We start from the raw sequence: 24043 nt of genomic DNA, 5'->3' as shown, positions 1-24043 counted from the left end.
CAGTGAGAAACGTTCCGCGGTGCAAAAATAAGTGTGATTAAAATGCGTCAATTTTTTTAACGCGTCAATTATTGTGTAATTAATTAATCTTAATTAACGCGTTAAAGTCCCAGCCCTAAAAAATAGTATTATAAAAAACCAAAACATTTAAGTCAATTGCAATCAATAAATCAGGGAAGTTTGATCAGCTTAAAATCAACTGGAATCTTTTTTATCATCACCCATACTGAAACACTGATAAACATTAATGAAGTAAAAAAAAAAAAGGAAAGTTAAATGTTTCTCTATTGCTGAAATGAGTTTTCATTTTATTGAAATGCTACGTTGTTTGTGATCAGTTCATATAATAAAACATATTTTGATAGAAGCAACAAAGCAAGCAGAGCTGCAGCGTTTATTCCAACTCATATGAAGATAGTTTTGGAGGCACATTAAAGACTTTGCTTTCTTCTTTAAACTCATGTGAAACATAAATCATGCACAGCAACAATCATGCCTGTTTGATTAAAAGTTTAAACTTTTTCTGACCTCTCCTATGGACCTGTGTATATATAAACTAATGGTAGCAATAATAACTAAAACCTTATTAGCCTGCAGTGTTTCATTCATGTTTTTTTAAGTTCCTACAATCATGAGCCATCCTTAGCGGTAAAGGAATAGTTTGACATTTTCGGAAATACTCTTATTGACTTAAGAGAGGCTGGAAGGTGGATTTTGTTACCTTTGGACAGAACCAAGCTAGCCAGTTTTCCCACTGTTTCTATCTTTATGCTAAGCTAAGCTAACCAGCGGCTACCAGACTTCTTCTCTAACTATCAGCAAGAAAACAAATAAGTCTATTTCACAAGTTTCAAACTATTCCTTTAGGCACTAACATAATAGCAAATACTTTTCAGTGTCATTAACATCAACAACCATCCAGTGTTTATTCAGCCAGCCTTGCCTTAGCTACCAAATTGCTAACTAGTAGCGCTTTCTCCAGCTTCCCTCTGCAACCTTATAAATCCTGAGCAGAGCTGTGAGGGTAGCGTTCAGGACAGCAGATGTTTGACTCTTGTTTCTAACAGCTGAGTCTGCACACTGATTTTATTTTAAACACTGCCATCTGGTTAGGATAGACTCGGTCCATCTTTCCCTCTCGTTTTTTTTTTTTCCCCCTCTCGTCTCCCTCTCTCCCTGCCTATCTGTCTGATTCTGTGCAGATTTGATCCTAAACGCTACCATCTGTTGACATGACAGCTAGAGGCACAATTTCTACACTCTCAATTCCCTTTACTATATCCCTTTTGACTGGTTTGTCTTTTCCTTCTTCAACTCCCTCTTTCTGTCTTTTTTTTCTTCTTTTTCTTTCCCTTTGCTTCTCCACCACCACAGCTACTCCCTTCAAACCCAGCTGCTCTCATACAGACAGATATGCACAACACATGCTCAGCTGACACTCTACGCCAAGTGTGTGTGTGTGTGAGAGAGAGAGAGAGAAAGAAAGAGAGGAGCTACGTGGGTGTTTCTTTTGCAGGAGTTGTTGACTGTGAGGGTGTTAGAGTTTAGCTCTTTTTGTTTTCAAGTTTTTGTGCAATTTGTGCTTTTCGCTGCACACATGTTTGTACTTGTGTGTGAGGAGACTTTCATACTATAGTGGACGCACGGTAAACCAATCAAAATGTGCATGTTTGTCCTGTTTTTGTGTTATTTTAGACTTCCATGCCGTACATGTGTTTTTGTTTTTCCTTATTATTCTCTCATGCTTTTAGTATTCTTGTGATGTTAGAGATTAAATTACTCTGTGTGTGTGTGTGTAATGTTACAGAGACTGATGACTATGCTGAGATAGTTGATGAAGAGGACACCTACACCATGCCCTCCAGTAAGTAACTTCTCTTTTAGCTTCATCTATCATCTAAAATAATTTGTCAGCTTCTGTTGCGCTGACACAAGAGAACAACGAAGTAGCTGTTTCACCGTTTCCCTCTCTTTTAAACGAGCCGTGCTCTAAAACAAACATCAATTTATTTCTGCTATCTAATAAGCCGAGTGTGGTGGGAATCTTTTCCAAGAAGCACGCTTGGTTGCTCGCACAGGGAACGTCTAAGGAGCTACATGAAACCACAGTCGGTTAGGTGGTGGCTAATCAAAGTCAGGCCAGTTTGACTGTCTTATATAAACAGTGGAGACACTGGCTGGAAGTTAGAGAGGCTGCAACTGATACTCCTACAAGTCCAGTTGGTTAAAGGCACATTACATCTGTCAAATCCATTCACATGTTAGCGAAAGCCCCTGAGCTGTATCGAGTTGATATTTTGGCTCAACCTCTGTAAGCAATGGTGGCCTCAGGCCCTCTCTTAATGTGGATGTTTTGGCCACTACAGAGCATTCATATTGTTGATTGCGTGGCCAACTTTGGAAATGGACCATGCTCTCCTTTCCTCCCACGGTCTTTTTCTATCTCCCTCTGTCATGCTATATTTGTCTGGCTTTACTTCTTCGTCTCTTTCACTTGCTTTTTTTGGTCTATGTCTCATTCTTGTCTTCTTTGTGCGACTTCCTCTAAACAGACTTTCTGCAGACTTCTGACATATTTTCCTACTCCATGTCTGAGTTTGTATGTGTGTTCATGTCATACTGTCTGCTGTATATATAAATATATACATCACTGCAGCGGCTGTGTGGCAAACTTGCCATTTTAAAAATTCAATTACAGTATTAGCTCAGTTTTTCATTCATTGCTGGACATCAGATCGGGAGCAAAATGGGTAAATTGTGTGTCTGTATATGTGTGTGTATTTTCTGAGCTATTTTCAACCTTAAAGCAGCTGTCTGGCTCTCTCCCCTCTCTTCATCTCTCTTTCTTCCTCTTTTTTCCCATCGCCAACACAGTCAGCTATGGAGTAGTTGAAGGTAAAACTCCCCGTCTCGTCCCTTCTGTCCTTCTGAAATGAGATTGTACATTTTTGTTTGTTTTTCTTTGTCAGGCACTTCATCAAATTTTCGTTATATAGTTTTTGTATTTGAACTACAGCGACACCAGATGGAGCTGATTCATCTTGTCAGAATTTCTCATTAAAACTAATTTGTGAACCATGCTGTAAGCATTTTAAAACAAAAACATAGTGAAGCCCTTCATTTATACCATTGATGCTATCAATAATAATGTTTTTTTTCCCAGAGAAGTTGTAAGACATTTACTTTCACATTTAGTGCCTGGCAATGAAAAAAGCAAAGATTCAAGGGATCTTATATCCAGTTTGTTATTGCCTTGTGGTTGTTGGTGTTTTGTAGAATGCAGTTCATTTGGGTCGGGTGTTGGAAATTTAAGAAAGAGCCAATCCAGAAACAATGCAAGATGTTGCTACATTAACAGTTAAATCTGAATTTGGTTACATGAAATTAAACAACGTCACAGTATTTGCATCGTTTATTGGCTTGGCTCTCATTTCACCATCATGTTGGTTTGGATATCTTTTGTTTTTACTTGATTTATCACTGTGGTTCAATGTCTTGGGGTTGTCTTCTGTTTGAACCAATATTCATTTTCTGCTAGTGAATTGCAGTATGCATTAATTGCAGTAAATCTTGTAGTGGAATGTGTTGTCTTGGTTGTTGTTTTGGTTATGTTGTTGCTATTTAATTGTGTTTTTCTGTTAGAGGAGTCAATCAGCAGTGCTTCAGCCTACAGGATTAGTTTTGTTGTCATTGTCCTGCATAAACCTCTTGAATTTTACTTCAAATTTCTCTTCCGTTTTTACTACAGTTGGTTGGCCACTGACATTAATGCACTGCTGCTGAAATGTTTCAGAACCTGTTAAAAAGGAGGAAATATTGATAACACCTAAATGACAGTTAAAATGTCAAAGCATGTACATGTCAGTTTTAAAAAACAAACGATTTCCTTCAGTTTTGGTTTCACTGAATATAAAAAGGTTACTTGAAGATACAGACTGCACTGAATACTCTTCATCTCTGGCATATCAGTTTATTACAGTCTAGTACGCATGTATTTCAGTGCACAGTTCACCCATGTGTTCAGTCGTTTGAGTGCTGGGTTTCATTCCTATTGTTGATCTTATTCAGAACTTTTTTCCATGCAGTCTCCTTCCGTCAGTACAGACATAAAGAAAAAATATAATAGGACTCTGGTGTGCATGTGAACATTGATTGTTTGTGACCTATACATTAGCCTGTTGACAGGGTTTACTGTATTTTGGTGTGTGTGTTTGTTTTGTGTTGAAGTTTGCATGTCAACTCAAGGTTTGCCTAGTTAGAGGTGTGTCAGGGGAAGGGGATTCACTCTGAAAACCTGGGGAAATTAAATTTTTGTGTGTGTTCATGGTTTATTTTGGTCTAATCTGATTGCCAACTGGTGGGTTTATCAACGAGGACAATCTTTTTGGTTTGGCTTACTTTGTATCTTTTACCATCCAAATTGTCCTGGTTAACCCCATCTGTGCAGTCAAAGAAAAGCCCATCAAATGTCACCGGTCAGCGAGTTAAACTCTCTCCTCTCCACAATATTTCTCTTCCTTCCTTCATCATTCATCTCCTCCGCTCTCCTCTCTCAGCGCGGGACTATGAGATCCAGAGGGAGAGGATAGATTTAGGTCGTTGCATAGGGGAAGGTCAGTTTGGAGATGTTCACCAAGGAGTCTACAGCTGCCCGGTATGTAAAAATACACACACACACATACAATGATAAATATGATACTCTATATAAAGTATGATTTATGATTTTTTTTTCTGTTTGCTCTGCAGGACAAACCATCTCTACCTGTTGCCATCAAGACCTGTAAGAACTGCACCTCAGACAGCGTCAGAGAAAAGTTCCTACAAGAAGCATGTAAGTGTGTGTGTGTGTGTGTGTGTGTGTGTGTGTGTGTGTGTGTGCGTGCGTGTGCGTGTGCGTGTGTGTGTGTGTGTGTAGGGGGGTGGTATCAAAACTATTACTCACTTCGAATATGCTTAATGTGGGAATATGTGTGTATTTTTTTCCTTGCAGTAACCATGCGTCAGTTTGACCACCCACACATTGTTAAGCTGATCGGCGTGATCACAGAGAACCCAGTGTGGATCATCATGGAGCTCTGTACTCTTGGAGAGGTAAGCCTCAGTGTGTGTGTGTGTGTGTGGTGTGTTTGTGTGGTGTGTGTGTGTTTGCTCTGTCATGGGCTACTTTTGGGGACAAATTTCAGACGTGTATGAGTGTGTGTATGTTTAATTTCTAGACACGATACAAAAGAAGCTGTTGAGAAAGCCTAGCCTGATATGCCTTTTAAATTCGAAAAAAAAACACTGTTTACCCTTACACATTAAATACTTTAATGCATCAAGGCTGTGTTTTGCTTATAGGCAGTAATCGGTCGCTAAAAATGCTGCAAATAATGGTGACATACATTGACTTGGCATGCACTATACTGTATACTCAATGTAAAATTTACTCCATTCCTGTTTTTCTGTCTCTCTTCTTTTCTCTGTCTCTATAGTTGCGTTCATTCCTTCAGGTGAGGAAGTACAGTCTGGATTTGGCCACTCTTATTCTGTTTGCCTACCAGCTCAGCACAGCGTTGGCTTATCTGGAGAGCAAACGCTTCGTACACAGGTATACACACAAGAAATCAAATACAAACAACTTTTTCTTCAGTGTTTGTGTTTTACACTGGGGGTGGTTGTGGTTCAGGAGGTAGAGCAGGTCGTCCATTAATCAGATACTTAACCCCACTGGTGTGCGCCATCAGTGTGTGTGTGTGTGTGTGTGTGTGTGTGTGTGTGTGTCTGTGTCTGTATAAATGAGTGAATGAGAAACATTATAAAAAGCACTTTGGATAAAAAGCACCTTATTGCTCCTGATGAGTAGGTTGGCACAATGCATGGCAGCCTCTGCCATCAGTGTATGAATGTGTGTGTGATTGGGTGAATGGTGGCATCTGTTGTGAAGCGCTTTGAGTGTTCGATAGACTAGAAAAGCGCTATATAATTGCAGTCCATGTAACACTGATGTTCTTTAGTCTCAGCATCAGTGATTCAGCTCCAGTTACTGACTATGTTGACCTTTAGGGATATAGCGGCCCGCAACGTGTTGGTCTCTTCAGTTGACTGTGTGATGCTGGGAGACTTTGGACTGTCACGATACATGGAAGACAGCTCTTACTACAAAGGTAATGATACACATACATCCAAAACTCCACATAAACAAATAAAACAGGCGTATGCTACTGTGAGTCAAGAGAGAAATATATGAAACAGTCTTCAGTGTTTTTATACCTTCCACAGATTTTATTGGGCAAACCAGACTGCTTTCCTGCACGACTGATTTTTCTAGTCAGTAGTACGTTACCCCCATCTACTGGTGATATCAGGCTACAGGAGTCACATATTGAACATATTTAGCATGTTATCAAATCTCTCTTACCCTTTAGCGGGTGGACCTAAAACTCACCAACAAATTAATTACGGAGTTACAAATCGAGTGGTAAAATAATCTATGCATGTAATCTTAATTTGTGTCTGTGTGTCTGTGTGTCAGCCTCTAAAGGTAAACTTCCTATCAAATGGATGGCACCTGAATCTATTAACTTCAGAAGATTCACTTCTGCCAGCGATGTCTGGATGTTTGGTGAGTTTGTGTGTTTACGTGTGTGTTGTGTTGGTAACTGATAAACATCTTTGTATCATCTGACAAATAGTTGTTTCCCTCACTGGTAGCAGAGTTTCACATCATTTGTTTTCCTCTCATTTAAGTGTCTGAACCCACCATATGTTGATATCACTAAGGGTTATTCGAGGTTATGTTTTTTAATGTTTTCATTAATTTTCTGTCTTCAATAACCCTGTCTGTCTGCCGCTGTGTAGGTGTGTGCATGTGGGAGATCTTGATGTACGGCATCAAGCCCTTCCAGGGGGTGAAGAACAACGACGTGATTGGCAGGATAGAGAACGGCGAGCGACTGGCTATGCCTCCCCAGTGTCCGCCCACTCTTTACAGTTTGATGACTAAATGTTGGTCATATGACCCCAGCAAGCGGCCGCGATTCACTGAACTCAAAACACAACTCAGGTAATACAGAATTTTTGTACTTAAGTGTTTAATATTATACACATTAAGGGCCATTATATAAAATTGGTGAGGACAGTGCAAAGTTTTAAAGCCTTTATTACAGCGATAGTAGAGAGTAGACAGGAAACAAGGGGGAGAGACGAGTAGGTGACAGGTCTGCTGCAGGCATCGAAACTCATGTTGTGGTTAGGTGGTAAGTGTGTACCTAGGGTGCACTCATGCATACTTTTTAACCAGACTGGCAAATTAAATGTCATATTCAGACTGTGCAGTAGACAGTTGTTCAATGTATAAACTCTAATTCAGAAGTGATAATTGATAAGTTGTAATAAGGATTAAAATTGTCCAATGTAAGATCAAGAGAAGCAAGAGATTAATAATAATCAGTTTGTTTACTGTGTGATTTTACTTATATTAACAGAAATATCTTTGATTATTGTCGGATGAATCTTCCTTGAATATGAATCCAACAAATCAGCCCAGCATTTATCTGAATTTTTTATTCAAGCTAGTTTTTCTCCAACTGAAGAAGAATTTTCCTACAAATTGAATTCCCTTCGATCATAAATATATTGGCTACTTCTCTCCACTCTTTGTCCAGAAAAAAGATCTGTTTGATATATTTCTCTTTTCCTAAACTGAAAATAATAAACATGTTGGAATATAAAGACCACCTATTAAGATGATTCCTCCATGTTAAACTTGTAGTACCATACTGGATGAAGAGAAGCTTCAACAAGAGGAGAGACTTCGAATGGAGATGAGGAGACAAGTCACTGTGTCCTGGGACTCTGGAGGGTCTGATGAAGCTCCTCCTAAAGTAAGACTGAATGACTAAATGTTGTATTAACTCACTTCTCTTCCTGTGTTACACTTTTTGTAATCAGATAAAAAATCTGTTATTTTTCTGTTTCCAGCCCAGTAGACCAGGTTACCCAAGTCCTCGCTCCAGTGAAAGCTTCTTCTCCAGCCCCCAACACAACCACTTCCCGGTAAAGCAAACACACACGCATACACACTCATATACACACACATACACACAAACATATACATACACTCACAATCATACAGCTCCAGCAGTGAGAAAACTGTGCTTTTCTGTGCTTGCTCATCCACTGTGGCTACAGTAGTGTTTTCATCTGGCTTCCAGAGGTTTTAGGTGGCAAAAGCAGCAGTGGAAAATGGAGAAATTGGGACTCTTTAATGCTGGAGAGCAGGGGTTTTGTCTCCCCCTTCTGGCAGTGAGAGTAATTACAAAAACACTGTTGACACATGCTTACGTCATAGGCTCTGCCATAGCCTACTCTGTCGCTACTGTTTTTGAACGGATTGTTTGGAGCATCACACAACACCCCATTACCCGTATGGTGAAATTAATTGATCACATTTCAGGTTAGCAGAGAGATGACCAGTAGTTAGCCTCTCGGACGACGTGGGTCTGTATTCATGCATTCATCTGGTCAGCGCAGGAATGTCAAACCTCACACCAGATTAAAAACTCGTTATACTGTGAAATGCAAAGAGATTTATCTGGCAGTGATTGGTTTAATCAGCATTTTGTAAACTTGTTTGCCGAGGGCTTGAATGTAACAGACGTTCATGTATATGGAAAGGTTTCACACTGCGGGTTTAAGAACCAATAAACTGTAACCTATCCAGAAACAATGCACAAATATGCAGTATATTGTTGGATATTAGATGTTCAAGAAGAGTCAGTGTCTATCCTGATTTATGATAAACATCTGAAACAAACTCCTTATGAGGTTATTGTACACTGTTAGTCACTACAAGAGAACTGAAAATATTCAATAAACAAACAAATTTAAATAACTCACAAGTTTTCAGATCATACCATATCCACTTTTATGCATAGAAAAATCATCTTGATGATGCCGAAAAACTTAACCCTAACCCTAACTCCTTAAATCCATTAAAGAAGCTCAAGTCTGTAAAGAAGAACAGTGTTAAGTTATAACTGTGCAATGATGCTGTTTTCAAGAAAGATGCAATAAGCACAAATGTTAAAAGTCACATTTTTATTCCAAAATATTGGTAAAATCTCACCAGGTTGTATAAATCAGCTTTTTACACCCTTAAAAGTGATCTCAGTCTTTTAGATTTTTACTGGTACAGCACTGGATTAACTCAGAGGACAGACTGTTGGTAGTCGAGAGAACGGGCAGCGTGTGCTGCTCATGTCAGGAAAAAAAAAATGTGAAGGAAGAGAAAATGAGAGAGACTTCTACTGCAGTTATTCCTCTCCTCATAAACTGTGCAGACAGCAGGCATTTCCTGTAGCACTAAAAGCCACACACACACACACACACACACACACACACACACACACACACACACACACACACACACACACACACACAGCAGCTCTTATGGCAATAAGCTCCTCTTTCTCTCTCTCTCTCTCTCTCTCTTTCTCTCGCTCTCGCTCTCCCCTCTCTCTCTCTCTCTCTCTCTCTCTCTCTCTCTCTCTCTCTCTCTCTCTCTCTCTCTCTCTCTCTCTCTGTTATCCTTATATGGAGTGTATAATTTTAACTTCTATTTAAGTCAAACCTGATTACATCACAAGCTAGAATTACATCTGTATATTTTAGTAGTTTGTTACAAACCAGGCGGAGTGCAGCTGAAGTGCTCTTTTGATCTTGTGCCAGATCATGAATTGTTATTATCAGTGATGTTTCCTGTACATGTTAGTTGCATCACTGTTATTTTATAATGAATCCTGAATTATTCAGTTTAATACTACAATGATTCACTGACTCCTTATCTGTCCCTTTGAAGTTTTTTCATCTTTAACTCTGCTGTTTATAATCAGTTTTTCTACATAAGGACATAACAGAACAGAACATAACAATCATTTTTTTCATAACTTCTTTTTAGTAATCCGGTAAGGAAAAATTAGGGAATTTGATTAATTTAGGGACGTCAGGAATTAAAAAGACAACTTTACACAGTTGAAATGTGTATATGTGTGTTTTACAGGCTTGTATGTATTTCACAAAATGTTTTATTTTTCTCCTGATTCACAGTTAGACCTTTATTATTCTGGAGCTGCAACAAATAATTACTTTCATTCTCAGTTGAACTGCAGGTTATTTTTGTCAGCTAAGCGACCAATTGCTTGGACTATAAAAACATCTGAAAACTGAAAAATGTCTGTCATAGTTTCCTGGTTTGCTATTACCTTTTTATTTTGTCAATCGAGTAATCCTCGCAGCTCAATATTATTCACCTCCAGTTTTTTGGAGCTAACAAGCAATATTATCATACCAGGAAACAACTTAGTTGAATTTAGTGAACGTAATAATAATACTATTTCAACATGTAGAATAAACAGCAGGATTGAGTATTTAGTTTCTTGTTTATATGCTCGTACCTCAGCAAATAGTTTGTATGCAGCGTTTTAGGAGAACTAAGCAAAAACAAGAACAAAAAAATATTCTTCTGATTTTATTACTTTATTTTTACCATAATTATTTATTTTTCTCTCCACCCCAAGCCGTCAGCCATTGGTGGTGTAGGAGGAATAGGAGGCAGCTACCCTCCCACTGATTCCTGGAATCAGCACAGACCTGAACCTTCTCCACTGTGGAGCCCGAACATGGAGGTACGTACACACATCCGACAGGGAAAACCCCGCTGCAGTTTCATCTGTTATATTTTTCCATGAAGCGGTGAAAGCAAACGTTTTCATGTTTTGTCACATCTCAACTGCTCAACTCAAATCCTGATTGGTTAGTGGACTACATGTGCCACAGTGTGCTTTAATTTTCTGTTGAGCTTTCACCTCAATGCAGGCTGCATCCCGAAACATAAAAATTTAACAATCCAGAAAAAAAAGTTATTCAGTATATTAAGAGTCTACAAACGACAGCTGAGTAAAATCTTTTTTTAAATGTTTTAACCGAAAAAAAAACAGGTCTCAACTTTCATATGCTTTACATTTTTATGATTTACTTTTCATTATCAATAAATAAATATAGCAGGTTTCTTCATAGTAGAGAGACATTTGAACTTCAACTATAAAGTGAAGTTATTTTTTCAAATAGACCGCTTTGTGCTTTGATCAGAGTAATAAAGTAACAGGAGTTAGAAAAATGGCTACTTATCTCTGCAATCATTTTGATTAGTCTGTGCTCAAACTCCCTTAGATTGGCACACTTTAAGATGATTAACGTCATCATGTTGCTGTGCTGAACTTTTCCATTTCTGCTTCTGAACAAAATTCCAAATAAATGACTTTTGAATTTACAATGCAGGATGATTGAATATTAAAAGGTGAAAGGGAAATGTTTTTACAGGAAACTGGATGTGTCGGCCACGCTCTAATGGAGGAGAGGCTCATGATGCAGCAGCAACAGATGGAGGACGACCAGCGGTGGCTGGAGCAGGAGGAGAGCTTCATGGTAACACACACACATCTACATAAACACAAAAATATTTATACACAAGCATTTCTTTCCAGTTTTTGTCTCTTGAGTGTTGACATGTTTTATGAGTTAAACCTTCTTTAGTAATAAATAAATCCTTGTCCACTATCAAAATGTTATCCAAAGGCAGCTTTCAGTCAGTTTTCAAGGGGGTTTCTGGCAAAAACGAAATAATTTATTTTCACTATAATACCATCCATAAATATTATATATAGTATTGTGGTCATGGGTTTCATAGACTCTATAATAAAACATCTTAAAGCAGAAATATTTTCAGATGCAGGACACTGGGGCTAAATCTTATCATATGGGGGTCCATCGCATCAAGGACCCCTAAACTTGTGTCACTTTAGTGGTCCTTTGAATGCAAATGTTTGTGAACCACTGACTTACACAGTCTGTATTGAAATATTGAAACTTCAAACCTAACACAATATTGTAATTGAAAAAATTACCATTGAAAAGGAAGGAAATCAAAACCATTAGCAATCCAAACCACTGTAAATCATACAGGTGTATAAACTGCGGTTTTCATGACAGACGAGCTGAAACTACTGTTCAATTAATTGATTTACAGATTAAGAATTTGAACTTTTTTTTAAATTGACTTATCTTTGAAACTTTTCTGTAGCCAAAATGTCTTTGGTTCCAGCTTCTTGAATTTCAGGATATGCTTTTATCTGTTTCATATAATCATAAACTGAATATATGAGTTTTGAACTCTTGGTCAGACAAAACAGGAAAGTTAAAGATGTCACAATGAACTTTTGGAAACTGTGACGGACATTTATCAATATAAACCAAACAATTAACCAACTCTTCTATAATGAAATCAATCGCATAAAGCATAATAAATATTTTAGATTTGCTTAATGTGGAAATAATACGCTGTATTAGGCCTTTAGTTTTCATTTTGTAAAGCTTTTTTATGTGTGTTGTTTTTTGCCAGATGAGCTCCAGAATTTCTTTTTCAGATCTTTGAACTGGCTCCGTTGTGTTTGATTTATCTCATCAGACACTGAAACATTCCCGAAATGAGCCAAATCACTGCTTTTGCAAAACAAGTCTGTTTTTCTTCTCTCTTCAGGTCAGGTTGTTTTTCCTCTTTGCTGGATTTGCTGTTTTCATTTTTGAGCAACGTGCAGGAGAGCTGAAAAACTGAAAGAGGGCAAAACACAGGCAGGGATGAAAGGGAAAAAAACTAAACTTAAGAGTGATGATGAATGATGTCACCTCTCTTTGCTTATCATCCTTTGTACTTATATATTTTGTCAGATGTCACATTTGAAACACATTTATCCTTTATTATCTGTTATTTGGAAACTCGACACCATTGTTTTTATGGACTGTATGTTTACGTCATTTGCCAGTTCCTTCAACACCTTCACAAACCTTTGAACAACAGACATGACACCAAAGCATCTGATATAACCAAGAAAGTCAGGGTGGTGCATTCAAAGTCTCTGTTTTTCTCAAATTATATTAGCAAAGTTTTAGTAATTGAAAACAGATCCAAAAAGGCAACTATGTATCACTGACTCTCCATAATGACATTCAGCTGATTTTAACCTCAAAGACAAATTGTGTGAAGGTGGTTTATGAACTCTCCGTTGTGTATTCAGTTATAGATTGATGTCTTCTGTCAAGGAATTTATGACAATCGCAACCTCGGCGTGCGGAGCTTGATGCGTCATGACAGAGCCGGCTGTATTTCAGCTGTTAGTCACGTTGTCGGGTTGTCCATTCGTCCCATTCTTGTGAACTCCATTATCTCAGGAATGCTTTGAGGGAATTTCTTCCGAATTTGGCACAAATGTCTGCTCGGATTCAAGGATGAAATTATTAGAATTTGGTGGTCAAAGTTCAATGTCGCTGTGACATCATAATGTTCTGCAAAAACAATTTTCTGGCGGTAACTTGGGACCAGAAGGGGAGGGTGTGACCGTATTTCACATACTAAATTGGACACTAATCTTGGGTGTCCACCTTGAAACTGTGGTGATTGTAAAGATCTTCTGTGCTGCTCAGTTGAAGATGTATGTGAAGCATCCATATTTGAGAATTTGTAGCTTCTTTGCAGCAACATCCATATCTGAAGCATCATCTACTGTCATGGCTACAACTTTGTGTTCAATCTGAATCAGCTTTATTGGCCAAACGCATACAAGGAAAATATACTTAATACTTAATAATTTTTTTATTAAAGTCCTATAAAGTCATCACAACATATATTATGAGTCTGAAGAGACATGGTTGTAAACTGCAATTTGACTGGTTGGCGGAGGCGTACAACATGTGAGGTGATATTTCTAGTTAACTCTTAAATTAGCTCTTTAATGCATTGTTAAGTGTAATTTCAATAATGGGCTCAGTTTTAACATGATGAGTAAAAGCTGTTGTTTGCTGTGAATCCTTTTCAACTTCCTTAAAAGTGAATGTTTTCCCCTTCACCTCTTACCAGGCACCCCCCCTTTTTTGTGCACAAAACATGAAGGTCATTGTTGTTCAGCCATTCATTTGAAAGGCAACTCTTTAAATGTTACAACCAAAAAGTCAGAGTTGAGTACAAGTGATCCTGAACAGAAGTTAGAGAGGCTGAAGTGTCTCACTGGTTGGACAGCATCGTTTAACACGTTCAAATAGACTTTTAGAAGGGAAAGAAGCAAGAAGGATTTTAGCCTTTAGAGAAATGAGGGCTGGATCAAACAAAATGGAGCTGAGTGTGACTAATACATATTGGAAAAAGCAGTAAAAGCTGGTGAAATATCCTAGTAAACTTTATGATGAATGAAAGGAAGATCAACAAAAGATTAAAAGCAACCAGAGACAAGTAAAGTAACGCCTGAGGAGAAAGAGATGGAAGTTTTGTGAGGAGGAACGAGAGCGGACGACAGAAGGAGGGAGAAAGGAAGTGGGATTGGCAAGAGCAATGGAGAGGGTGGAACGAGCGGGGAGTCATCCACCGGCGAGAGAGAGAAACGGAGAGAGGGGAACAGAGGGAGATGCAGAGAGATGGAAAGAGTGGGCGGGAGAGCGACGGAGAGGAGAGAGAGGCGGCTTGATCTTTTCTTGCCAGGATTTTTGTCTCTGTGGCTTATTGGAGCTTTTCCTCTGGAAAAACGTTCTCTTATTCCCTGCTTCTTTTACCTCCCCCTCCATTCTTCTATGACTTCTTTCCCCTTTTCAGAACATTTCTCTCGTTCGCTACGCAGTTTTCTACGTTACTTTTCTGTGCGTCCTTCCCTCTGTTTTTATCCGTCTCCCTCTGCGTGATTTAAGTCTCTCTTTGTTTTCCATCTCTCTCTCTCTTTCTCTCTCATACTTTCTGCCCCTATCTCTGCCCCTCTTTCGATGGCCTCCACTCTCTGCGTTCCTCCTCCCGTTTTCTTTAGCCTCTTTTCTCCCAGGATGCATCTCTTCAAGGCATGCTTCACCAAAACGGTACTGAAACAGAGAAAGAGAGGAAGAGAGAGGGGGTCATGCTGGGTTTTAGTGGTGCAGCTGTTGGGTTAAATGGCGTGAACGGACTCTGCAGCCATCACAAGTCATCTGTGTGAAGAGGATTGTGTTTCTCTGCTGCTTGGTTTAAGTTGTTTAGGTAGAAATATGACGAGCAGCTGCAGGTGGTCGTCATCGGTGGAAATTACTTTTATTGCGGCATAATTTTGCTGGTTATATAATGCATGTTTTTGCTGAAATTTGGTGTTTAAAGATAAATCGTTTTAGCTTCTTTGCAAAGATTTTTAATTGCTTTTACCTGCAGGTTAAAAAGGTTGTTTTTTCAGTTAACAGTCAATTAATTTATTCCACCTTATTTTATAGCTTAATTAGAACCACCTGGTAACATTTTACAACAATGAATTGCTCAAAAACATAATGCTTCATTTTGTTATCTTTGTGTCTTCCCTGCAGAAGGCAGAGCCCAGAAACAGCAGAGGGAGCATCGACAGAGAGGATGGCACGCTCCAAGCACCGGTCAGTCAATGTTTGTTTGGCGCTAACATTGTACGCAGATTGTTAATCCACCACTGACTTGTTTTTGTCGAGCTGCCACAAAGATGGAGTGACTTTTTAATCAGAAGAGCACATAAACTGACGGCGAGAAGAAAGCTAAGGATAAAAGCACAGGTGAAGTGTAGTTTGAGAAATGCTGGCAGTGCTCACAGGAGAATTAATGGAAAGGAAATGAGAGAGGAAAAGGACAAAAGTAGCAGAGTGAGACATCACCGCAAGAGGAGAAAGTCAAAAAAAGAGAGCACGAAGGAGGCGGAGGGGAAGTATTCAGTCTAGCTGACAGAAATACTTTCTCTCCTTCTCCCAGCCTCTTTATTTCCTCTCTGTCTGTCTGTCTGTCTGTCTGTGTGCCAGGGAGGGTACTCACTACACACCAACCAAATGACCACAGAGGGCTCATGGGAGCTTTAAACCCAGCAGAGGAGCTACTGAAAGTTTGACATAACTTTAAGAAAATATGCCCACTGTTAACCTGCAGTTTGTGTGTTTGTCTCTGCGCAGGGTGGAAGCCAACATATCTACCAGCCTGTAGGAAAACCAGGTGAGAGAAAGTTCATACTGATATCCTCCAAACCTGCAATGGTGGAAGAAGTACTCAGAATCTTAAAGTAATAATCGGTGCAGTTGCTTCTATTATTAGATTTTTGTAATCATGAGTACTACTTTGTTACTATTCTTTGTATGTCTTAATGTGTTAGTAACTACAGTAGTAACAGTATAGTTGTCAAATAATACAGCTGTAAGTGAACTATACCATGTTCAACTATGTGCAGTACTTGAATACTTATTTTCTTCTTTATTAATGATTTGTTCTTACACATAGGATTATTGATCACAAACATTTTGACATGTTCAGTATATCAGAAATATAGTATTGAATAGTTTGTAGCTATTAGTATGCATCCCATCATGCATGTAACCCTTTATTAACATACTTTTATTTATTTAAAGAACATGTGGCTCCTCCTAAAAAGCCACCCCGCCCCGGTGCTCCCAGTCACCTAGGCAACCTGGCCAGTCTCTGCCCTGTGGACAGCTACAACGAGGGCGTCAAGGTATAAATTTGCATTAAAATATACAAAATCACAAGGTACACAAGAGCACATCAGTAGTTTATCTCTGAAACATTTATTCTGTGGTGTTTAATGATCACATGTTGCTGATTAAGATGCTTTTGAGAATATAAATGCTCATAAGAGCTGGCAGTCTTTTCCACTGTGGTGTATAATGTGTTTGAGTTGAAAACTGTGCACTGTGCTGATGGTTTGCATGTCATACCTTGCCTGGTGGTTGGCTTTGGGCTAACGTGCTGTCCCTTTTCTCTTCCCCTCTACTTCCTCTCCTCCCCCTCTGTCATTAACATCCATCCATCCTGGACGTTTCCCTGTAACACCTTGTCACCTCGTTACTCTTTGTCCTGCTTTTCTGACCTTTGATTCTGCATCCAACCATCCACCCATACAACTCTCTTTCTCTTCTTTTCACCACCTGCACACTCCAATCCCCCCTTCAATCTCTCTCCTCCTCCTCCTCCTCCTCATAGCCATGGAGGGTAAGCTGATCTTTGTGTGTTTCTTTTTTCACAGTAGAGATACAGTAGTTAGTTAATAGTTATCATCACTGTCATGTGCAGAGAAACTTTATCTTCTGAATCTCAGTCACGTTTTTCTTCACCAGAGACGGAACAAAATTCTACTTTTGACTTGTTTTAGAAAAACAAGGCAATAAAAACAATTTTCCACCATTTCTCGTCCAAAGAAATGGATACTTTGACTTAGAAGCTAATGAGCCTCTGGTTTTACTAACTTTCATTTTGTGCAGAAGTGTAGCACAACGTCTCTGGTGAGGAAAAAATAGAGTAATAATGTCAACGTGACCATAAATGTTTTGTCAGATCAGTAGAAGATCACTGTGTGTCTGACATTACAATATAAAATAATTCCCATCATTAGCTACCGTAGTTGTAGATTTGATCCACTGAGTTGTATCATTAACCGGAGATGCTGTAATATTTGTTTACATTATCAGAGAATCTTGTTTCTCACTTTGTCTGAAAGTAGTTTTCATTCACAAGACATCATTTAATGCAAGAAAAGAACATTTACATTAAAAACAAGCAAAATACTGAAGTGTTTAGTTTAGATTCTTTCCACAGTAATTTCTGAATTTTCTAATATTTTTTAGCTTAAAGCTGAATCAACTGGAGAGATTTGTGAATATAAAAATATAACCTGCATTAAGTAATTTTGAGCCAAAACAAACTCACATATGCACAGACCCGATTTACCATTTTATGTCTTACATGTTTGGGAAACTCTTTGCTGCAGAAAGGCAGAACTGAAGAGTCGCGTGTTAATCCTGGTTTGGCATCATAAGCCTTTTCGCATCATACTGAAAACACTCTTATTTAACATATAAAACATGTTGCTTCATGCAGGTTGTACTTGAGTCTGTCACTAAACAACTAACCATGTCTGTCCTGCCATCACACGCACTAACAGTCCAACTCTCACAGTAGGACAGTCGAGCTCTAGTATGTAGCAAGAGAAGCATGTAGACGTGATGATAAACTGAGGTCCTGTTTGTTTTTTGTTTTGGTAAATACTGCCACCCAGTGTTGTGTCTGTGTAACTACAATCACCTAGGTTTAGAGGAAAAAAAAGTCCAACTTTAATACATTTCATATTAAACTTTACAAATTCAGATGATGAGAAAGAAGAAAAAGATTTATTGCCTAATGCTAATTTTTGATCTCCTCGTCGGTCCAGTTACAGCCGCAGGAAATTAGCCCGCCCCCCACCGCCAACTTGGATCGTTCTAACGACAAAGTGTACGAGAACGTGACGGGACTGGTGAAATCTGTGATCGAGATGTCCAACAGGATTCAGCCCGCAGCTCCAGAGGAGTACGTCCCCATGGTGAAGGTACGATTCACAGACAGGAGAGCTTATCACAATCAGGAGGTTTTACTAGCAGAGTTTTGGTCTCTGTATTTTAAAGTTTTAAGGTACAAGTATGAGATTTAACAGTACATCAAATACTGATGATGAGACATTTGGGTGTGTTTTGTAGGAGGTGGGTCTGGCGCTGAGGACTCTGCTAGCGACAGTGGATGAGACGATTCCTGTGCTGCCAGCAAGCACACACAGAGAGGTAAACACACACACACACACACACACACACACACACACTCTCTTACACACAAACACAATTAAGATACAAAACACTTGCCATGAACTCTGTAACTGAAAGTGCCAATAGCCAAATTATTTCATGCTCCACCATTGAAAGAATATTTCAAGAATTAATACATATATTGTATGAAACACATCATTTAGACTTAGACTACAATTGCCACACTTTTTCTTACCTTTTAAAAAAAATGTTTTATCATAATCTCTACTTGCATGTCTTTTACATGCTTGTGCTGTGATATAATTTGCAAATCGTTACATTAATCCAGTTAATCCAGAGACTTTATGTTCTTTACAGCAGAACATGGAAAACCACCTAAAAAATATCTAGACTACCTGATTACTCTCAATATATATTGTCCCTAGTTCTTTAAACAATATTTAAGCCAGTTGTCTTAGCCTTTGAGAAGCTTTTAATTTTATTTGTTGTTTATTTATGATGTGACGTATGAATTTGACATTTTGTTTGTCGTATCTCTCAGATTGAGATGGCTCAGAAGTTGTTGAACTCTGATCTGGCAGAGTTGATAGCGAAGATGAAACTGGCTCAACAATACGTCATGACAAGGTGGGTACAAATACTGTGTGTGTGTTTAACAGATACATGTTTTGTTTTTACATGCAATGGTCACGTGACTATTCTCTCTGTTCTGGACAGTTTACAAAAGGACTACAAGAAACAGATGCTAATGGCAGCTCACGCCCTCGCAGTCGACGCCAAGAATCTGCTGGACGTCATCGACCAATCGCGACTCAAGATGATCACCCAGACTCACCCACATTAGCACAGGATCCAATCAGGCTGGTAGTTTCTGCCGCAGCAAATCCAAAATACGGGCCACAGGACGGGAGGAAGTGTGTTGCTGTGGAAACGGAGCGTTCAGTAGCTCTTAGCCAATCACAGAGTGAATCAACTGATGGACAGCAGACATGACTGACTGAAACAATCAGCTCCCTCCTTCCCTCTCTCAAACATTCATCGCTCCCTTTTCTCTGCGGCGACGGTCACGTATCGGTCAATCTTGTGTCATTTTGTACTTTTTGTTGCATTATTTGCTTTTGTATCCTGAGAAAAAAAAACGCTCTTCTTTCTCCCATCACGTATCCTCAACATTTAGTTTTTAAAAAATCACCTGTTACACCTGTTTTTAATCTTTCAAATGTAACAACGGAGGAAGGACCGCAGCTTCCGACGCCGAGGTTCGAGGTTCAGTTTCATCGAGATGCTGTTGACGTTTTATAACGGCTCACTTGAAGGACCGCAGAGATATTTTTTGGTGAATGGACACATCAGCGTAACGACTAACTCTCCACATATGCAGGATATAAGAACTGGAACTGAAGAGCCAGAATAAAGAGGATAATGAAGATGATATGATAATGTCGTTGTTTAAACATGCTTTTATATCATTATTAATTATTATTATTATTATTATTAGTACTATTTCCAGTATGTCTCTTTGTCTCTACTCAGTTTTTCAGTCTTCCTCTTTAAAAAATGGTATGAGCAGCCATGCTTGATTAACAGTACAGCTGCTCATAGATGTCACAATATCATCTCTCTTAATCCTGTCTCTAGATCTTTCTATCTCAGGCAGGATATGGCATAAAACTATGGAAGAACAAACTAAATGTGTTTTTATGGAGAAAAAATTATATAAAAGCTGCCACAGGCCACTTTTTAAGTTAACTACAAAGTAAATATACAAAGAAGCTATATTTTTAACATGTTTCTGAGGCATGAGTTGTCAGTGAATAAGGGAGAGGGATGAACAGGGGGAGACCGAAGGGATGGAGAGGAGGCGGAGGGGTTAATTATACTGTACGGGAGATCGCCCTGTGCCAAATGAACTGCAATTACATATAAAAAAATACTCTGAAAGCTCTTCCCAATTTTTTCCCATTGGTTTTTTCCCCCAAGTTTTAGCAAAAGTTTCTTTCATAATGTAAAACGTAAAATGTTACTTTATCGCTTGCTTTGTATATTGAAGCCAAATGTGTTGTTGCATCCGTCATGTTGTGAGTTTTTTTCTCTTCTCTTCATCTTCACACAAATCTTCACTCTACAAAATCATATTTCTACAGTTTTCTCAGTTTTCAGGGACACTAAAACATTTTTTTTAAACAATGCTGGTTCATATTCAGGATCAAAACTATTGTGAAAGCATTTTAACACATTGCTAGTATTTATTAGATGAATCACAGCTGCAACCTAAACTCTCTAAACCAGGAAACATTAAATTTCTGTTTTGGGTTGGCAGCACAAAATGGGGCGAAGGCCTGGTTCTCGAGGCCAAGGGTTGATTTAAAATGTCTCTCAGTATCTTAAACTCTCTCCTTAACTTTAGTCTTCCTGTTTTCCTCCCCTATCGTTCTATTATTTATAACTTTATTCTGTCTTCTACTCTTACAATCCTCTCTTCTCCGTTATCATCGCTCCCCTCAGCTCTGTCTCCCTCTCCGATTCTCTCTCTCTCCATTCCACTGCTCACTCTCCCCTGAGGTGAGCAGTTTTCTCAGGAAGGAGAAACATGTACAGTTGCTAAACCAAGCAAATAAAAAAACACTGTTATCATGAAGAATGCGGTCATCTTTATTTTGTGAGTGTGTTTCTTACCCTCAAAAGCACAATACTCATGCAACCGACTCCACCTGCTGCTCTGGATCCAGATGAAGCACCCAGGATTCATCTTCAACCATTAAAACTAAAACTCTGCCTAAAACTATTTTGATTTTGGCTGTTCAGAACCAGATATTTTGTAATCAGTTATGCACCGTCAGGATTACATTAACCACAGGCTTAAATTTACTGTCAAGCACTTCTATATATTGACATGTGCATGACAAATATTTTTTCAGTGACCAAATTCAAATTATTTAAATGTAGGATATAATTCAGGAAGCTAAAAATGGTTGAATAATCCAGGATAAAATACTGACTCACAATTTATATTTGGCAACCAACCTCGCTGGTATCTGGACAGGTGAGCATTAAATGTAAATGCTTTTGTTTGGAAACAGTTGTGAGATAAAGTTTTACTCAGAGTTTAGCTTTGAAGTCCAACAGGGTAAACTGCACCAGGTGAAGATGTCCGTGAGATGCTGTTGAAAGCAAGTATATGGACTATTTAGGTTGTCTACTAAACTTGGTTGCTGGTAGTGAGTAGTAGCGTTAAAGACATTGATTCAAGGTCAAAATGAGTGAATAGAGGAGATACAATGCTAATACAGGCTATTAAGAGCAGGCTTAAAACTTTCCTTTTTGATAAAGCTTATAGTTAGCCAGCTCCTAGTTTATGCTGCTATAGGCTTAGACTGCCGGGGGACTCCTACCTCCATGATGCACTGAGCTCCTCTCTCCTCCTCTCTCTCTCTCTATCCATCTATCTATATCCAATAACATTTATGTACTATTAATGCATTCAATAACCTAAACTTCTTCCCCGGAGTAGTCTGTGCGTTCTTGTTTCACAGGTAATCTGGACCTGTAGACGTCCGGATGACAGATTCCAGTCCCCGACCTACTAGCTTCAATGTTTATTTTCTATGTGCTTCTCTCTCTCCTATTCTTGCTCTCTCTCCCCTTTACCCCAACCGGTCGAGGCAGATGGCCGCCCACTTTGAGCCTGGTTCTGCCTGAGGTTTCTTCCTGTTAAAAGTGAGTTTTTTCTTGCCATTGTCGCTAAGTGCTTGCTCATGTGGGAATGTTGGGTCTCTTTAAAATTAAAACCTGAAGAGTTCGGTTTAGAACCTGCTCTATGTGTAAAGTGCCTTGAGATAACTTTGTTGTGATTTGGCACTATACAAATAAAGATTGATTGATTGATTGATTGATATTAAATGAAAGGAAATGTAACACACCTAGACGTCAGTTTACTGCTAAGAGTGTATTTATTTCACATTTGACATTATGTTATTTACAGAAGCCCAGGGTCCTCTCATAGGCAGTGGTGTGCAGTCAGGGGCAGCAAGGCTAGCACTGCTAGCCCTGTCAAAAATTGTTTTTTTTACTGTTTTTTCCATAATTAAAAGGTAATTCTGAAATGTATCTGGAGTCAATTACTTGTTCAGTATGCAACTTTATCCAGAAAACGAATGGTTATATTTTGTGGAGCTCAAATCTCCTATGTCCTATAAACGCATCACAGCTCCTTTCCTCTACTGGGGCTAGCAGTAGTTGCATTGCTAGCCTCTGATCGAGCTGGACGCTGCTATTGGGTGCGTAACGTTGAGTGACCGTATCATCAGCCAATCAAATTTTGATGTGTTATTGACAGAACGCCCTAAGTCAAGCAGAGATTCTAGTGCTGGTCTGGGCGTCATCATTCAAATGAGCTTGGCTGATTGGCCCATGGGCAGGTGCGTGATGAAGCACTGTCTGTTATTCTGGAAAGGTGATTGCGGTTGATTTAACAGCAAGATCGGTAGATAAAGATATGATTGCGGACCTGCTTCGGGTGCCTTTTTCATCATGAAGGATCGCAGGATGGATTTCATCTACAAATAATCGGTGAGTGCTAGTTTTTAAAAAACTTTCTCTGGACCAGATTGGCGTGGCTGTTGGGCTAATATCTTTGTCTCTCCCTCTCTCTTTGTGAAGTAAATTTAGAACCGTTTTTGGAGCATGTTTGTGTCTGTTATAGAAATTGATTTTATTTTTGAAGTGATTTAGAAGTTTCCTCTAAGGGTGCAAAGCAGTCGGGCAGTATGTGCTGTTTTTAATGTTGTGTCACATGGTATGTGCATTGTAAAGTGGGCAGTGACCTAAGGGAAGATGATCTGATAGCGATGCTGCACACTGATGTCTTGATGCGTTGCGGATGTTGATCAGCTGTCATGTTGTTGTCGATTAAGTACTGTTGCATAATAGTGGCCTAATATTGGATTCACAATGTGTATGTACTGTAGGACATAGGCCTATATGTTTGCGGCTGCTCTGTTGGCTGTATTGGCAATACTTTCTTTTGGGTGGGGGGGGGGGGTTGAATTTTGGTGCTGGGCCTGACTGACACACCACCGCACGCTACTGGTCATTGTTATGATTGGATGTTATAACATGTTTGTCCACTAGGCGGCAATAGCGGTTAGTAATTAATGAACAATACTTGGCGATTGGCAGAGTAAGAGTATACTGCAAGAAGCCACATGTAAGTTGTTAACTGGACAAATAAAGAAGCTAACTGGAATCACTTGACCTCATACTTTAAAACACGAACATAACAGTCATAGGCTACTTTTCGGGGACAAATTGTCACCAACTGTTAAAACACAGTTTTAGGTCAGTGGTTAAAGTAGGGTTTTTAACATTAAGCAAGTGGGGATTATTATTAAAGTTAGGGTAGTTC

General features: G+C 39.0%; 1 protein-coding gene across 1 annotated transcript in view; it reads left to right on the top strand.

The window, feature by feature from the left end:
- ptk2aa (protein tyrosine kinase 2aa) overlaps positions 1-21274 on the top strand; it is a 67450-nt gene extending 46176 nt beyond the window's left edge. The window contains exons 15-33 of the mRNA XM_062436499.1: positions 1808-1864; positions 4557-4654; positions 4747-4831; positions 4991-5091; positions 5475-5590; positions 6046-6146; positions 6515-6604; positions 6841-7045; positions 7754-7865; positions 7963-8037; positions 10560-10667; positions 11362-11466; positions 15403-15465; positions 16006-16045; positions 16456-16559; positions 18273-18428; positions 18577-18657; positions 19181-19266; positions 19357-21274. Coding sequence (XP_062292483.1) covers positions 1808-1864; positions 4557-4654; positions 4747-4831; positions 4991-5091; positions 5475-5590; positions 6046-6146; positions 6515-6604; positions 6841-7045; positions 7754-7865; positions 7963-8037; positions 10560-10667; positions 11362-11466; positions 15403-15465; positions 16006-16045; positions 16456-16559; positions 18273-18428; positions 18577-18657; positions 19181-19266; positions 19357-19483 — 1910 coding nt within the window. The 3' untranslated portion in view covers positions 19484-21274. The remainder of the gene's footprint in view (positions 1-1807; positions 1865-4556; positions 4655-4746; positions 4832-4990; positions 5092-5474; positions 5591-6045; positions 6147-6514; positions 6605-6840; positions 7046-7753; positions 7866-7962; positions 8038-10559; positions 10668-11361; positions 11467-15402; positions 15466-16005; positions 16046-16455; positions 16560-18272; positions 18429-18576; positions 18658-19180; positions 19267-19356) is intronic.
- The last annotated feature ends 2769 nt before the right edge of the window (positions 21275-24043 follow it).

Source organism: Scomber scombrus, chromosome 16, assembly GCF_963691925.1.
Source record: "Scomber scombrus chromosome 16, fScoSco1.1, whole genome shotgun sequence".
In the NCBI taxonomy this organism is placed as follows: Eukaryota; Metazoa; Chordata; class Actinopteri; order Scombriformes; family Scombridae; genus Scomber; species Scomber scombrus.
Note: the sequence above shows the minus strand (reverse complement) of the source record. Positions and strands in the feature narration are given on the sequence as shown.